We start from the raw sequence: 17,907 nt of genomic DNA, 5'->3' as shown, positions 1-17,907 counted from the left end.
TCGATCAATAATTAATAAATTCCGGAAAATGCTGGGCATGACTTGGTAGTGCTTAGCCTAGCGCAAATACGTGGCTAATACCTTGCAATATCCAATCAATTGCTAATCAATAAATTCTGGAAAATGCTAGAGATGACTTGGTAGTGCTTAGCCTAGCCGAAATATGTGGCCAATGCCTTGCGATAGCCAATCAATAGCTAATCGATCAATAATCAATAAATTCTGGAAAATGCTGGGAAGACTTGGCAGTGCTTAGCCTAGCCCAAATATGTGTCCAATATGTTGCGATAGCCAATCAATAGCTAATTGATAATTGATCAATAATCAATAAATTTCGGAAAATGCTGGGGATGACTTGGTAGTGACTTGGTAGCCTAGCCCAAAAGCCAGGACTAGCTGGGTGCCCATCAGCTCCGTTGTCTGTTTAGCCAATCGCCTCCAGTGCAAGCTACGCAAATTTTATACATGGATCATGACAAAGGAACCAACAGTGCACAGTAATTATTTCAATTATGTGTTTTTTTATAGTGTGATATTCACTTACTAGATGCTACTTATATGGTAGCATCGCAGCATTATACGAGCATGAAAGTTAAAAAGATTTCAAACCCAATAGTACCATCATTGATTGCGTGTCACTTGCCCACAACTAGTGGCACAAGGTTGCCTTCTCTTTTTTTCCAGTGAGGCACATAATGACACAGAGCACAATAAAAAAAAAAGAACATGTGAGTGTGTGGGGTGCGCTCCATGGCAGTTCGGAAAGGCTCGATAGCTATTCGCGGAAGCTACTGGCGGCTGGAAGAACTGTGCATGCCAAGCCATGGCCTGTTTGCAAAATAATGCTTTCTTACCAGTAGTTAATTGTACAGACATTGAGAAAATGATGATGACATTAATGTAAATGACTCGCAGTGTCTACAAGAAGTGAACAGTGCATATGACAAATGAACACCCGGCCATCTGCTCTATTTGTAGGCACAAATTGCATGAAGTGTGCACCGTGGCCATATTTTTTTTGTTACTGTTGTGTTAAGTAGTGCTGGTGCATAGAATTCTTGTTATCCTCGTTTTTCTCGACATTCTTAGATGGCTGAAGAGTTCGCAAGCCTTACTGTACGAGCCTGTGCTGAAAAGGATTCTCAACAACCTCATGAAAAAGATGTTCACGCAGGTGAGGAACTCCAACACATTTCTTGTGTTCTTCTGGAAGGTCACGGTAGTCATGGGGCATAATTTTGATTGTGTGAGCATTAACTATGCTCATTCATCATCTCAATTCATATGCCCTTATTTCTCGTAATCACAGACTGCTAATGATACAGCTTCTAAAGCTTTTTATTTTTCTGCTTCAGAAGTAAACATATAGAGACAGACGTTGGTTTAATATATATCTTGTGGGAGCTGTAGCCCCATCAACAGCCTAAGAAAACTTTTAATCTCAGTGCATACATAGTCGTTGCTCACTTAAAATACTGAAATAAAATTTTCTTGCTCTGATGAAATTTGTAATACAGTAGACTTTCGTTAAATTTACTCCAGTTAATTAGATTTTTCCGTTGAATTGATCTCGATGGAAGGCCCCGGCTGGTGCCTATACATCTTTATGGGCCCGAAGATTTGTTATTTCGATTCTAAAATTGGCTTTTGCCAGATTTGGTGACTCCAATAGCGACCTCTATAGTGGCAGCATCTGTCTCGGCGGAGCTTAGGAAACAGTAAATGCATTGAACACACGTCATCCCATCAAAAATGCCTATTTTCGGCCTGTCCTTCGTACTAAAAAGTACTAAAGTACTAAAAACTTTAATCAGAGTAGGCCAAGGTCTGCATACCGTCATCATCATCAGCCTATATTTATGTCCACTGCTGGACGAAGGCCTCTCCCTGTGATCTCCAATTACCCCTGTCTTGCGCTAGCGTATTCCAACTTGCGCCTGCAAATTTCCTAACTTCATCACCCCATCTGGTTTTCTGCTGACCTCAATTGCGCTTCCCTTCTCTTGGTATCCATTCTGTAACCCTAATGGTCCATCGGTTATCCATCCTACGCATTACATGGCCTGCCCAGCTCCATTTCTTCTGCTTAATGTCAACTAGAATATCGGCTATCCCCGTTTGTTCTCTGATCCACACCGCTCTCTTCCTGTCTCTTAACGTTAGTCCTAAGATTTTCCGTTCCATTGCTCTTTGTGCAGTCCTTAACTTGTTCTCGAGCTTCTTTGTTAACCTCCAAGTTTCTGCCCCATATGTTAGCACCGGTAGAATGCAATGATTGTACACTTTTCTTTTCAACGACAGTGGTAAGCTCCCAGTCGGGATTTGGCAATGCCTGCCGTATGCACTCCAACCCAATTTTATTCTTCTGTAAATTTCTTTCTCATGATCAGGGTCCCCTGTGAGTAATTGGCCTAGATAAACGTACTCCTTTACAGACTCTAGAGGCTGACTGGCGATCCTGAATTCTTGTTCTCTTGCCAGGCTATTGAACATTATCTTTGTCTTCTGCATAATCATCTTCAACCCAATTCTTACACTTTCTCGATTAAGGTCCTCAATCATTTGCTGTAATTTGTCTCCATTTTTGCTGAATAGGACAATGTCATCTGCAAACAGAAGGTTGCTGAGATATTCGCCGTTGATCCTCACTCCTAAGCCTTCCCAATCTAAGAGCTTGAATACTTCTTCTAAGCATGCAGTGAATAGCATTGGAGAGATTGTGTCTCCTTGCCTGACCCCTTTCTTGATAGGTAACTTTCTACTTTTCTTGTGGAGAACCAAGGTAGCTGTGGAATCCTTGTAGATGTTTGCTAAGATATTCACGTATGCCTCCTGTACTCCTTGATTACGCAATGCCTCTATGACTGCTGGTATCTCTTCTGAATCAAATGCCTTTTCATAATCTATGAAAGCCATATAGAGAGGTTGATTGTACTCCGCAGATTTCTCGATTACCTGATTGATGACATGGATATGATCCACTTTCAGTGTTTATTACAAAAGCTCATTTGAAGGATAAGTTATTTTACATGCTAAGCTAGTGGCAACAAGTCGCTTCACATGTTTTTGGCGGTCTGGAATATTGCATGCATCGCAGGACAAACTAGCGAAGTGGTTTGTCTAGGTGTAGTCCACCATCCTGTTTACAATTGTTGAGGAGTCGTTTGATAAATCCAGCATATCAAACGCACCATGAACTATACGGAGGACGTGTGGTTTGTTCATAAACAGCAATGAAGTGAATTCTGGGTCTGACGGCGGTGGACGTTAGGTGTAAATAAATTACTATTCTGTTTAGGTAAAGTTCGCTGGTTTCATTCTTTTCTTATAGCCAGAATCGGAGGCATGCTACACTTTTCTTACTAAAAAATTGGGTGTGCATTAGATTTCTACTTTATTTAAGAGCTTTAATGTCATTTCTACATTAGTTTTCTACTTTGAACACACAGAAAGTGTGCGTGCGTTCAATTCTGGGGCATATTAGAATCGGGCAAATAATGCCAAATTAAATTCTGGGGTTTTACGTGGCAAAACCACGATCTGATTATGAGGCACGCCGTAGTGGGGGGACTCTGGATTAATTTTGACAACCTGGGGTTCTTTAACGTGCACCCAATGCACAGTACACGGGTGTTTTTGCATTTCACCCCCGTCGAATTGCGGCCGCCATGTCCGGGATTTGATCCCGTGACCTCGTGCTTAGCAACGCAACGCCATAGCTACAAATCAAAATAATGCCAAATGAATCAAAGGTGTATTTTGGCATTTTTTTCTACATCTTCTTTAATTCGACCTGCTGGATAATTCGATCGATTTCGTCGGTCCCGTCAGAGTCGAATAAATGGAAGTCGACTGTATTTATTCAGTCTGTTTCAGATAAATTTCCGTATGAATGAAGAAGTGTGGTATACATATTAGAATGCAGTAATGAAAGTGCCTGAAATATATTCGCACTACTTTCTTGGAATTTGTGTATGCAAGATCGGTGCAACACATTTTACCAGCGTATATAAAAAAGTTAATGAGCCTCCTTATTTTAAAGTGCAGCTCTTAGACGACTGTTCCTGTGGCGAGAGGCAGTGGCGTAACTGAGCGAACGAGCACAGTGAAAGTTTAAAGCTAACGTAGAGCGCAGCGGGGGATGAAAGGCGCGAGGAGGAAAGCGGAGAGGAGGCTTCAGCGGAACCATGAGGCAGAAAGCAGAGGAGGGTATGGTGGAAGCGCAAGAAGAAAAGCCTAGTGCAGCGACGAGGGCTACGGGATAGCACCAAAGTAGCGTGTGTTGTCTGGTAGGCCTGTCGGCAGTGGCTGCTGTGAATTGCGCCCACGCGTCACCCACACGTCATCCACACGCTGGCTCTCACGATCTCCAGATTAGTGAGGCAGTCGTGCCACACTTCACTCCGTTTGCAACGTGTTGCACTGGACAGATTGTCTGCGCCAGACAATACATCGCGAAATGAAAACATGTATAGAGCTGCACTGAAATTTTGCATTAGGGAGTATCGTAATCGATCGTTAATTTTTTTTAACTGATGGAAATGTGTGTCTGTGTAAGGTAACCAAATGTCAGCCCCTTTTAATTCTTTGCTCTGTGTGGCTTGAATTTCAGCTGGTGATGGAGTTTGAGCGCCTGGGTATGGTGGTAGTGTATGGAAGCACAAGCCGACTGGTGCTGTGTACTAAGCGTCGTCGACTGCCAGATGGCCTTGCCCATGCTGACTATGTCATCAACGGCATTCGTGGTCGTGAACTCTTCCACAGCCTCGACCTGTCTGTGCGTGCCGCCTGGCAGCTCCTCCTCTGGCTGGACCCGGTAGGACATTCCTGCCTCCTCCTATTGTTAAAAAGACACTGCAAGGCAAACTCTTAATCTGGCTAGAGCAATGCATTACTATTATATAGCTCTGCAAGCTTGTGCTCAGCTCAGAAAAATCCCTTACCTATATTAGCAGAGAAAATTGCAATTTAAGTCCAGGCTTGCTCAAGATGAGACTGCAATGACTTCATTGTGTGACGTCATGTGATTTTCATTGATTTGAGTTGCTACTGGCTTTTTGTCTGCAAGCTTAGAAGCTTACAGCACATGTGATATCTTCACAGGTGAATAAGGGCAGTGCTAACCCTAGACAGTGCTTTGCTGCTTCAGTTGCGATGTCACGATAATGTCATGATCTGTCAATGCAGGATTACAAATGATGAACCCCAAAAGCTCCTGAATGCACCATTCTTTATTAATTGGGAATACAGCCAGGCTCATTCTCTCAACCTCTAGGCATAACCCATACATTTGAACAGAAACATAGTGTTCCTAGTGTCTACCAGTACTTGAGAGACCATGACTAAAAACAATGTTTCAGGGAGCCTTCTTATTTGGCCAAAACTGTGTTATTTGTGTAGAGCAGGGTCGCTGTAGTCCTTGGGACTTTCAGCATAGCCGCAGTCACTGTCAATCTTCCACTGTAGACTTGTATGAAATCTCATGTTTCGTAAACTTGCTAATGTGGACTGAGCCAACACAGAGTGGGTATGGAAGACTAAGCCAGACCAATGAAGCCTTGAATTTTCATGTCCTTCCAACCATGCGTGATTATGATCACTACTAAAAAGTGGTATGCCTCCATCCGGTGAGATCACATCGAGCTAGCCCAGCCCACTCAATGTGATCCCAACTGTTGGAGGCATACTAATTTTTAAGATAAACTGTATAGTTGTGCAAAATGCTTGATAAATTATTTGTGGGCTGAAAATGAAAGCAACAAGTAATATTCGAAGTGTCCTCTTTCGATTTTCCTTTTTACTGTGTTACCATGGTTGTGGCTGCCAGCTTTGCAATGACGCAGCGCATATTATTGCAAGCGGCGACCGTCTCCGAGTCTGCTCTTTCGGTGATGTAGCATCTCCATGAAGAGTGAGATGTGGGAAAATTATTACAAACAGCCTTTGAATGCTTGCAAAGGTGCATGAACACATGCTGTCTTGTAAATGTCCCCTCTCACATTATATAAAATACAAGCGAGACATTATTTTCTGTCACATACATATACGAGTGGACACATACGGGTGGATGACAGTTTTTCCTTTCATGAACTTTCTTCCACCTTGCCATGACGCTTTAGCATAAATGACCATGCAACACATTGTGCATGGCAAACAGTTGTGGACCCTGTGCCACGCACAATGTGGTGGTTAGAAAGGTGGGTAAAGGGACACTAAAGAGGATTATAAAGTGTAGCTGAATTGGTAAGTTAAACTTCTGCAATACCAGAAGGAACAGTCATGTACACCCGGCGACAAAATAAGCCGGGACATGAAGTCTGAGAAAAAGCTGAATATCTCCGTAGCCTGTAGCAGTAGCAAGTAAAACTGTATACGACAATATTGTTAGCATATTCTAGTCAAAGCCCGAAATGCAAATACCAGGCTACGTTGTGAGGCTGCGGATATATTCAGCTTTTTCACAGACTTCATGTCCCTGCTTATTTTGTCGCCGGGTGTACCTACCTACCCGTGGGGGTTCAGTGGTTATGGCATTCTGCTGCTGAGCACAAGGTCATGAGCTCACTTTCCAGCTGCAGCGACTGCATTTCGACGGAGGCGAAACGCAAAAACACGCTTTGTATGCACATTAAGAAGCCCAGGTGGTCAAAATTAACCCAGAGCCCTGCACTACAGCGTCCCTGTGCAGTTTCGGTACTGTGAAATGCACGTTAATATCTATTTTTTTTATCGGGATCAGCTTGTGTCTGACATGGCACTAAGCAAACGTTAAAGAGAATGGCAGCTCTGCATGCGTGTGTTCGTGTGTGTTATAGCCCTGACGGCCCTGGGCCTAATGGTGTTGAAACTAGTGACATTCGCGTCTTGGCCAAGTTATTCCAGAAATGTCTAATATTGTTTTAACACGTGACTTAGCTTTGCTATGCTAAAACAAATGTTCCACTCAGATCTTGCGCACTGTTTTTCTTTGTTATATGCTTTGGTATAAAAGAGCAATGGAAAGCTGGATTGATATTACTAGGCTGTTCATCTCTGTACAATATCGCACTATGTGTGGGATTGTCAACCTCTATAGTAAGCTGCCTTGATTCTCTCCAGGCAAATCACGGTGGTGTGCAAGGTAAACTGGTGGAACCAGCAGAAGAAGAAGAAGAGTCTGTTGATGATGAGGTAACCGACCTGCCAAACACAGCTGGATGTTTTTCACAACACGGAAGTAGTCATACTGACGGTGTTGCCATTTTCTTTTTTTTCTGATTGAAGGCGGAAGTGCGAATGTTTTGGAACCTTGCCCATTTTTTGCCTGAAGCTGGGGGTGTTCAAGACAACTTCAATGTAAGTTTCTACTGATATCATTATGTGCACAATCTGAATTTGTGATGATTTGTAGCAAGTGCAGCAAAATTTTCAGCGGCATGCTTTGTACCTGTCTACAACATTTTTGTTGTTGTTTATTTGTTTGAGTGAACTTTACCATTTTGCGTAATGTATGTAAGAGTTGTGATTATCTTGGTTGGCTGTCTAAAATGTTATGCAGTTGACTTGAATTGATTCAACGTTGGATAATACAACCATTATTTTAACTTCACTGCATTCTGAGGCTCTAGAATGTGCCCTCACTTGTTAAACGTTTGTAATTAAAACTTTTAATAATCAGAGTTAAGTTTCGCACGTCCCTTGGATGTCATGTTAATGAAAGTTGAATATGTATGACAGAAGTTACCCTTTTCTCCTGCAAGACGTTGTTCTGTTTCATTACTGGATACAGCAAGTTGTGCATGTTTTATTTACAAGGTGGTGCTTTGATACTTTACAATGCGTTGTGCATCAGTGTGACACGGTGAAACTTGTGTAGTGCCTTTAATCTTGTTGCTAAAGTACACATCATATTGTTTTTGATTTCAGTCATGCCTAACACCTTAAGTCACATGTTAAGTATTAAGTTCAGCCACTGTTGCAATTGTCTTTGCAGATGGTCATAGGCAGCTATATCAACTCTGTGTACCTAAAATTGAAGGAGGAACTGGACATGCCGGGAGCCTCACAAGTGCAGAGAAGGACTGCAAGTCAAGTGGTATGCTTGCCAGCATAGCATGCAATATAAATTTTAAATTTTGGCTACACACCTTTGCACAGAGCAAAGGCCACAGGCAGATGCCCCCCCCCAACTAGAAAAATAAAAAAGAAAAACCTTGTCTCTTCCCTTAAACTACTTAAGTGTGGGCAAAAAATTTGAAAACCATCTGCAAAAGTGGCATTTGGGAATAAAGCCATTTCTTATTGCACATTACTTAACATTATTGTAGATTTTAAGTATGTATGACATGGGGGTGTTCAAATTCAGATTTGTATAAAAATAAACGAAAAACAACCCAAACAGGACAGATGTTCACAGGAAGATGGGAAATCACTTTTTGAGATAGTTTCACTTTCATGAGACCTGGCCCACGAGAGCTTCTTTCTCGCGTTTGCCTGATCCTTGTGAGCGTGCTTCTATGCCGATTCTTGTGAAATCTCGCAAAAGCTTAACTACATACGAAAGTGATAGCCCGAGAACACCCGAGAACAGAGAACAGAATGGTTGAACAAGGGATGTTGCTGGAGCCTATGTTTCAACAAGGGGATTTGCCCTGATGAAGACGAGTCACGGTGTTGAAACATTGGCTGCTGAGACATCTCTTGTTTGACTTCTGTAGAGGTAAAAAAAAAAAAAAAAGCAACCATTTATGTACCATTGGTAGCAATGTGCTGCATATGATATCAAAAACCATTGTTTTTGATGCCCGTCTCTAGCATCAAATCTTCTTGCTTGTGGCAGAATTTCTGCAACTTCATAAATATGTGTCAGTGCTCCTTTGAATGGCCTAAGGACCCGGAACTGTTCGGGAGATTTTAAGCGAACAAAAAACATGTAGAGTACATAGTTATGACCTCTTAAGCCAAATATTATCATTTTGGGAAGCCTGCATATTCAAACACGCACCCGTGCCTGCTCCTTAGGGAGTGGCAGCAGCTTTATTTGCTGCTGGCAATGTCACAGTCAGTGCTGTCATGTCGGCAGTGTAAGCGCTCTGCCATTGGCTGCTAAAGGCCTTCACGGGAGTCGACGATGCTGGCGGAGGCAAATTTTATGGAACGATCAAAGCTGGGAGTGTGGCTTCACTGCACAGCAAGAGTGACGAAGAAAAGGCTGCTCTGGAGTGCAACTCTGCACGCCATTGCAAGAACTTGCATCTCTATAAATGTCTATGATGGTTCAGTGCATGTTCAGGTGAGGGCGACCACTGACATAAGAGTGCCGTTCTGAACACATGGTAACCTTGTAGTGCTTTTGAAACTCCTGCAAGCTGCTGTTTCTGTATGTTAAAGCAAAAGTTGTTTTGTTGTGGGAGAATGTTCCTTAGACAGTGGCATTGTTTCTTGTGCACCAAATTGATTGCTGTAGCATTATGTTGCAACAATATTACTCAAGTTTTGGCTGCTGAATAGTGTTACGGGCTAGCTCTATGCAGAACTGCATCCATAAGCTTGTGCCCTTTAAAAGCTATCAGTTGGCTAGCATGTTGACCTGTGTATGATGCTTAATTGCACCTGTTCCTCTGTTTAGTCCAAGGAGCACAGCACAGGTGTGGAGACACTCGTCTACATGAAGAGACTAGTCGGAGGTGAGCTGACCCAGAAGCTTTTCAGGTGAGACTTGTGTGAAAGCTTGCCTGCTATATTTCATTAGATAACGAAGACACGGTAGTATCCCGCATGAAAAAATGCTTGTAGAATGCTCGCAGAATGGAGTGACTCGGGGGGCTTGTGCGTGTGAAGAGAAGAGTGGCATTTGCAAACACATTACCTGCATTGTATGTGCTGATACCATGAGTGTCGCTATATTAGTTGTGGTGTACAAGTTGCGTGGAGAAGCCTGCATTCAGAGTCTTGTATTTTGTCTATGTGTGGCAATTTTTCTTTAGCTTTGAGTTTCAAGCTTCAAATAGAGCAGGTTGCAACTTAATTACAGGTGCTGGCATCTGGCGACAGCAACTGCAGTGATGCTGCTTGTGACATTTGATAACAATAGGTGTGTTGGACCTCCGACATAAGTACTGAAATGAGGCATACGAAAAATATCACATTACAACTGAACAGCAACAGCTCCACGGTCCTATCATTGATTTCGTGAGAGCATGGATGCCTGCGATATTCCTGTCTGAAAGTCATGACTACGGTGCATTGTTTATCGATGGTGCTGCAAGGTGCCCCAAATCATAACTAACAGACTTAGAAATGTTTGAATATCCTCTCTTTTCAGCATTACTCAAAAAATACAGCACAAGCTGTCGTCTAACCTTCTGGATGGCAAAGAAGTTTTCCCAGTTATACCAGGCCGCCACTTGAAACCAACTAGTCCTGCTTTGGAGTTCGTAAAGGCTATTTGTAAGGTTGGTGCAGCCTTGTTAATGTCCATTATGTTTGCAAGCATGTGCATTCACTTATTACACTTATCTTCTACTGTGTATGTGAACTTGTTCTGATTTAAATGGTGATGCATGATTTTTTTGGTGTCCTGACAGGCTCTTCTTTCATTTTGTGCAGGTTATTTGTTCTACTCAGATTCTATATTTCTCAATGTTGTTTGCAATCACATTATGGCTGTTGGTTATTGTATCGGGCTGTTGCTGTAACATGAGGCTGCTACTATATTCATTGGCGTATGACTTATGTATGTATGCATTAAATACATTGAAATACTGTATAGTATTATATACTCTGGTAGTCTGAAGTTACTACATTGTTTAGCTTTTTTACCAGATTCTTAATAAAAAAGTGCATTTGAAATAGTATTGCTTCAGTAAGCTTTTCTTGATCCAACTGTTCTTACTTCCTAACAAAGGTGACAAGTGAATAAAAAAATCATATGTGAGAAATTGCAAGCGTTTTGTATGACAGTGGTTAAAAAAAAGTAGCAGTTTTGCCCGAAGCATCGATTGCGATAGCAAATTAGTGGACAGCTATACGAAGTAAGGATAGTAGTTTTATCGGTCGTATAAACTTGCAAACATAGGCATACTAAATAAACTAACTAGCATGGTGTCGCGTGTGCAAGCAAACATGAACACATCTCATTCGACCATGGAAACTCGCTGTCAAAACGCTGGAGTGAGGAAGCGCAGCAGCGAGCGAATTGACCTTTGTGCTGCGCATCCATGCGAACTAAGCCACGAAAACACAGTGCACGGCTGACTGGGTCCCCGGGCTGGCGCCGGGCTGGCGTGCATGGCCGCCCAGAGTGAGCACTCATCCTGTTGTTTCCCTCATTTTTGTCCAACTGTGTGCTCGTCCTTTCGCATTCATGAATGCGTGCAAACTCGCCCAACCACTTACATTGCTCTCACTCCGCACTTTTCACAGTGCAGTTGATTTAGAGCGCAGCTCTTAGGCACCCGTTCCTGCATTTTGCGTGGGCGTAACCGAGCGAACGAGCACAGTGAAGGATGAAAGAGCAAATGCGGAGCGCAGCGAGGGATGAAAGATGGCAATAGTGAAGAGAGTGCTAGGAGGAAAGCGGAGGAGGAGGATATGGCCAAAGCGTGAGAAGAAAAGCGTAATGTCGCCCAAGACGAGCTCTGTGGCGACGACAGCTAGCAAGATTGCGCCAGAGTAGCACGCCGTGGTCTGTTGACTAATGGCATGCGGCGAGCATACCCACTGATACCATATATGGAAACAAAGAGCTGCATGAGCGGAGGTCTGTCTGCGGCGGCGGCTGCTGTGAATTGCGCCCACGCGTCACCCATGCGCTGCCTTTCGCGATCTCCCGATTAGCGAGGATAGTCGCGCCACACTTCGCTGCATTTGCAATGTGCCACACGAAACAGATTGTCCGTGCCAGCCAATATATCGCGAAATGAGAACACGTATAGAGCTGCACTCAAATTTCGCATTAGGGAGTATCGTAATCATCGGTGAATTTTTTTCACCTGCAATACTTTCTATGCAATAACTACTTCATATTGGGTGAAAGGACCACTGGAAGCACTGACGCTGCAATTGTTCTTGCGTTGAAAGTGGGGTCATGTGATATCGCTCTGGCGCGGCGAGAGAGTGCGCGGCCATCTTATCCCTCGATTTAGGAGGTATCGTTTATTTAGATTCTTCATAAATGTTGCCCCGTGTTGTTGAATAGTACTGACCACCATATTTACAGTTAAACCTGGATATAACGAAATTGATAAATTCCCGAAAAACTTCGTTATAAAGAGGATTTCGTTATATGCAGATTCGGCACGAAAATTTGAAAAAGAAACGCTTACCTGTATTTACTCGATTCTAACGCACCCTCGGTTGTAACGCGCACCCGTTTTCCGTTTTCGTCGAAGCACTCATCTTTGGAATGTCACACCAGGTACTGGATGCGTGGACGCGTGTCGTTTCGCACAAGCGCGAGGCACCGGAAACGAAGCGCAAGCGTCACGATGACGTAGTAGCGTCGTATAGTGTTACAGTAGAACCCCGCTGTTACGTTCCCGGGTGCTGTGTTTTCCCGGCTGTTACGTTGTTTTCGGCCGGTCCCGGCACAGCTCCCATAGAACCCAATGCAATGGTAACCCCGCTGTTGCGTCGCAACTGTGGGACCGTTCCTGCATCATATGTTGCGAACTGCCACCCCGCGCCGGCCCGAGCGGCTATTTTGACTTTTCATGTTGCTTGGCTTGGTGACTTGACGATGGCATTGGCCGCCTAAAGTGCCGGGGGCGACAACTATGACGCATTTTTGGTTTCTGCCAGCAAAAGTATGGCCCTTGAGATCCGTATTTGCTATCTGAAGGTGGTGTCTGTGACGCGTTGTGGCCCTAAAATTGGTTTTGGTTCATAGATGTTCCGTATAAAGTCCAAGGGCAATAACGCAGTCGCCGCGCGCCGTATGCTGTATGTGCGAGTGAAAACGTACGAGGGGAGCTGACGACCGCGTCTAAATCCCGCGCGCGCAAGAAAGAAAAGCTTGGAGGAAGCGCGCCTGCCTTCTTCCGTTGCGCTCGAGGCACCGGTGAGGGGGGAGGGATAGCGGGCGGCGTTGTACTGTACTCTGGCATCAACTGCGTACTGCACGGCGTCGCGCGGTCGCGCGGGTCGTATCTTGAAAGCGATCTGCGTTGTGGCAGAGTCTAGGCAGCGGAGGTGCGTCGGCGGCTCGTAGCTTTGTGCGTGCTGTGTGTTCTCGGCGCTCAGTTTGCGTTGAAGCGATAGACAACAGCACGAAGGTCACTTCACTCGCATCTGCAGCGACACTTCCACACGCCGCCAGCGTTTGACAGCGCGTGTTAGCGCTCATCGAGTGTGATGTGTCACAGCGTCTGCCGGCGCGTCGGCAACATCAACTGGAAAAGAAGAGTGCTGGCTTGGCGGGCTAGGCCAGCTGCATCAAGCGGTAGGATCTGGTTTGAATGAAGGGAGGGGGAAAGGTCACGCTCGCAGCGGCAAAATCGCCGGGTCGAGGGATGCAGGCCAGCCTCGCACACGCACGCACGCACACATGCGCTTGCTTCGCATTCCATCGCGGCGGAGAAGGTGCTTCCGGTTGCTGCTCGCGCAAACATGACAAAATTTGGGGCGAAATCTCTAGGTGGTCGGAGGGGAAAATTCGTAATATCGAGGGGGTCTCCCGCTGCCACTTCGTTGCGTAGAGGTCTCAAATACATGTGCTTCTATGGAGTAACGGCGGGGAATAGAAAAACTTGGATATTTCGTTATATGGAGGTTCGCTATAAGCAGGTTTAACTGTATAACAGAAAAAAGCTGCTCGGTGCTTTCTGATGCTCTTTACAGTATGCTTGTTGCGGAATATAGATCTAGCCAAGGCAGAGATTTGTTCGTTTTGGTCGGACAGTTCGTTTAGAATGCAGCGACAAAACCTGGTCTATGCAAAAGTAAACTGGTCAGATATTTTTTCAACAGCCTGAATGGGTTAGAGATAACCTTCTTGAAATTTTGATATCGCTAAGTTAACTTGTTGCAAAAGATTGTTAGCATTCAAGATGCGGCCAGGCTACAGATGGTAATGGTGTATGCCATAGTGAAAAAAAAAAGGTATTTGGATAGTTATTTTATCCGCAGCACAAATAAAAATGTCCTCGACTACATAATACAAACAGGAGACAAAATTACGTAAATTTTACAGAACAAAAATATCGCTGCTGCCCACATCACTTCATAGTTTCGCGCTTTTCTTTTGTTCTCTTCGGACATGTATTAGTATGCTAAAAAAAGGAGATTACATCGATGTTGATTGTCTATGTTCTTGTGCATAGGGGTGCATGCAAACGAGACACTACGTGTCACGATATGCTTATGTAGGTTAACAAAGGCACGTGTTGGCTTTGAAGGCCTTGCATTGTACACGGGATAAAACTCTAAATGCCACTACATAGCTGTACCCACCATCAGGATTGCTGGCAACTTAAGTAAGGAAGATACTTGCAGCGTAAGGCAATGAAGATAATAAAGCCGCATATTTTATGACCTGCAGACGACCAAAGATAAACAATGTGACCGAGCCGAATGATGCGATACAGGAGTGTTCGCACATTGTGTGCGAGAAAGTAAATGAAATAAGATAAAGCATACCAATAAATCTAGAACATCTGCGAACAGATCACATGTTCAAACCAACTAAAAGCCATATTTTTACGAAATATGTCGCTGTGCCACGTGCATGACTGGCTGCATTAGTTGCATAGATCTCGCTTCACATATTCAACTGCTTCACTCTTGCAAATGAACCTTGTTATTTCGTACATGCATATGCACACTTTAAAGCTTGCCACCATAATTTTATGAACATTGAGCTTCTGCAGAAGTTAATTAACATGCTTGTTATTTCTACGATAGTACATAGAGAAAAATCTGGCCCAAATTGGCTAGAAGAAACACCGGTTATTCTGATACAGCATGTAAAACCTTAAAATTAAAACAAGGAACAAGTGCTACAACCAGTCGAAATTTCGCAGCTGTATGAAGAAAAACGAAGCATGCGGCTGCACTGAAGCAGATGTTCCGCATGAGATCCAACTTTATACGTCATTTAGGTGCTGGCAGCAGGAAGGTGCCATAGTTTGTACTCACCCCCAATATCACGACTACAACTTTTGGAGATAAACCTATGTCAAATCATGTATTATTTGTGCACCTTTGTGCTTCCAGCATGTGTCATACTACATTTTGGTTGCAAGTGCAAGCAGTGCGCCAAGGCCACTGCTAGCATAAACATGTCACTCCTCTTGTTTGGCAGTAAATAGATGTTCTCCATGTGGCAAATAAATCCTATTTCACGACATAAATGTATGAGAACTAATGTTACATTGAATTACATGATGCATATCAATATTGTCGCGGCGTCAGAAAACTCAAGGACATACGAACTTGTAAGCAGGCACAGTAACAAGAATAGTAACAAGGCTTGTAATACCGCTGCGCTAGTGACTGCTTCTTTTTCTTGCTCTCTGTTTTTCACATGTGCCAATATGTCTTGTTAGAATGTTGTCGTCTTTCTTTCATATTTAGTGCACTATTTTTGTCGTGAATCCAAGCAGTGTCTTTCCAGCCTCCATAGCGTTACCTTTTATCTATGAAACAGAGTATAGGAGGACAAAGAAATGCATGCCTATATCGGCACAGCGAGTCTTGGAAAGTAAGATAACCGTAATTTTAACCATTTTGGGGTCACATTTTGTCGAGAAATGTGCCTCTCAGGGTCACATTTCTTTATTGCAGCTTTTCTATACAGATCAGGAGCACAGAATAAATTGATGCTGTTTTTCTTATTTACTGTTAGGTTGTGCAAACAAATATAAATTGGTTCAAAATGGTTCAAACTACTATTTTCATACTCTAGAGTTGAGCTGGAACTGAACCGTTTCACGAAAACCAGAATGAAAAAGTTTTCATTCACTCTGCTGGAAAGAGGCTGGTGATGAGACTGAAGTCAGATGTAATTGGATCAGGCTATGTTCTACAATTTGTCTTGAACACATAGCTTCCTTTCCTTTCTTGACGTGTGCAGGTCCTCTCTCTGGATGTCAACATCACCGAAGAGTCCACAAAGCTGCGGCGAGACCTCTTGAAGCTCATTGGTGTGGGAGAGTTCGGTGAAGAAGGAACCTGGAAAGATCCCTGTCTTTCCTTTGTACTCACCGAGGTAGTGCTCCATTTTCTTTTTAATGCTTGTTGGACAAAATTAGCATTTGGTCACAAAACTGGCGACGACTTGAGGTTCAGAACACTTGTGGCACTATCAAGAAGCGCAAGCTGTGGTTTTATTTTCATTAACACCATTTATTTATGTACTGGGTGTTTTTTCTCAAATGGAACACTTTAAACCAAAGCTGTTATCTGGGCTTTAGCCCTCAATGCAGCTAGACTACGTAACTAGGTGAAGGTTAGCAGTAAGGGAAATTTCGACTGATCTCTTGAATTACCTAATATGTGCTAATAAACTTTTTAAATGATTTACTAGACACATGTTGAAAATGTGAAATTGAAGCTGAGCAATAGTGCAGTCATGTGTGCTTAGCATAGCTGAAAATACTAGCACTTCTTTTGAGATATCCGTCCCCAAAATTTGCTAAATAGTATTGTATTGGCGTTCCAGTTAAAATTAACCTCTGGGAAACTTAACTAAAATAGTCACATATTTTGTGGAACATTTTGAAGACTGATATCTCGAAAGTGATGCTAGTCTTAATATTTCTGCTAAGTAGACATGACTTCACTACTGCTTGGCGTCTATATTGGACTTGCAACATGTGGCCTAAATGAACATTTAATTTAGAAAGTTAATTAGCACATTCTAGGTAATTATCAAAATTAGCATTAAACTTTTTCTTGCTGCTAACAGTAGCCTAGCTGCGGAAACGGCAGGTGCCTCGGTATGTTTCTAATGAAAATGGCATTCTTAGCCTACTTTAGCCACTTTGGGTCTATCTAGCCTCTTTACACCGCTCCTCAATAAGAGAGGGAAAAAAAAAACAACTTTAAACTTTTTCTGGTCTGGGCAGAATTGAAACCATGTCACACAGGCTCCTTAAGCATAGCAGCCTGATGCTCTAGCTGTCAACCACGAATGCCCGTGGGCAGTGAGCGATTATTTTTAGCGTTAGCACACACCAGTGTCCCACACGTCTCAGACGCCACGCAACAAAATGGGAACTTCACGCGGACATTCATCCTGGGCGCGTCTTCAGATGACACAATATGTCCAGCGGGAACCATGAGTGAGGCACCCTGCTGCAGACAAGGCTGATACATGATACAGATGTGTTTTGGCGATGGCAGTACTGTGTGTTTGTACATTGCTTGAATGGTAATTGCATTGTCGTTGACAGTCTGCTGTAAGAAATTATCATGATGCAGTGCATGCGACACTTTGGTGAGAGATCAACATTTTTGGTGCGCCTTCCCAGGTCATCTGCAAGACATGCAACAACTGCAGGGACCTTGATCTCTGCAAAGATCCTTACCAAGGCCGTGATAGTCATGGAATGTAAGTGCTGCTTTTCTAGCTATCTCCTAGTGACTTATTTATTTATGTAATGGGAGTTAATTTGTGTGGCTTATTTCATTGTTATATTTCCATGTTAACGGTTGCTGTAACCCCAGGACAGTCATTCAGAGCATACACTTTTCTGGCACCATTTCTCCAGCATAAAACCTTAGCTTTGTAAAGTTTGACGGCGGTGCCAATAGCGATACACCGCAGGATTGCCCACTTTATAGGAAGAAATGAAAAATCGTTTGTGAATGTAAGCACCCCCACAATATGCTTCTATATGTCGGCTCGGTGGGCGCTGGGGAGTCAGCGTTGTCGAAATTCTTCTGCGAACTGTAGCGTCACAAATTAGCTGGATTTGAAGGTTCAAA

At 43.4% G+C, this 17,907-nt stretch overlaps 1 protein-coding gene across 1 annotated transcript in view; it reads left to right on the top strand.

Annotated features, from left to right (window-relative positions):
- Positions 1–17,907, top strand: part of LOC119455662 (DNA polymerase epsilon catalytic subunit A-like) — a 94,153-nt gene that overhangs the window by 71,959 nt on the left and 4,287 nt on the right. Inside the window, exons 40-48 of the mRNA XM_049668934.1 lie at positions 1,090–1,174; positions 4,613–4,816; positions 7,099–7,170; positions 7,264–7,335; positions 7,973–8,074; positions 9,608–9,690; positions 10,304–10,433; positions 16,052–16,186; positions 17,451–17,530. Of these exons, the coding sequence (XP_049524891.1) occupies positions 1,090–1,174; positions 4,613–4,816; positions 7,099–7,170; positions 7,264–7,335; positions 7,973–8,074; positions 9,608–9,690; positions 10,304–10,433; positions 16,052–16,186; positions 17,451–17,530 (963 nt within the window). The remainder of the gene's footprint in view (positions 1–1,089; positions 1,175–4,612; positions 4,817–7,098; positions 7,171–7,263; positions 7,336–7,972; positions 8,075–9,607; positions 9,691–10,303; positions 10,434–16,051; positions 16,187–17,450; positions 17,531–17,907) is intronic.

Source organism: Dermacentor silvarum, chromosome 6 (genome assembly GCF_013339745.2).
Source record: "Dermacentor silvarum isolate Dsil-2018 chromosome 6, BIME_Dsil_1.4, whole genome shotgun sequence".
Lineage (NCBI taxonomy): Eukaryota > Metazoa > Arthropoda > Arachnida > Ixodida > Ixodidae > Dermacentor > Dermacentor silvarum.
The sequence above is the reverse complement of the archived record's forward strand: the minus strand, read 5'-3'. Positions and strand labels throughout refer to the sequence as shown.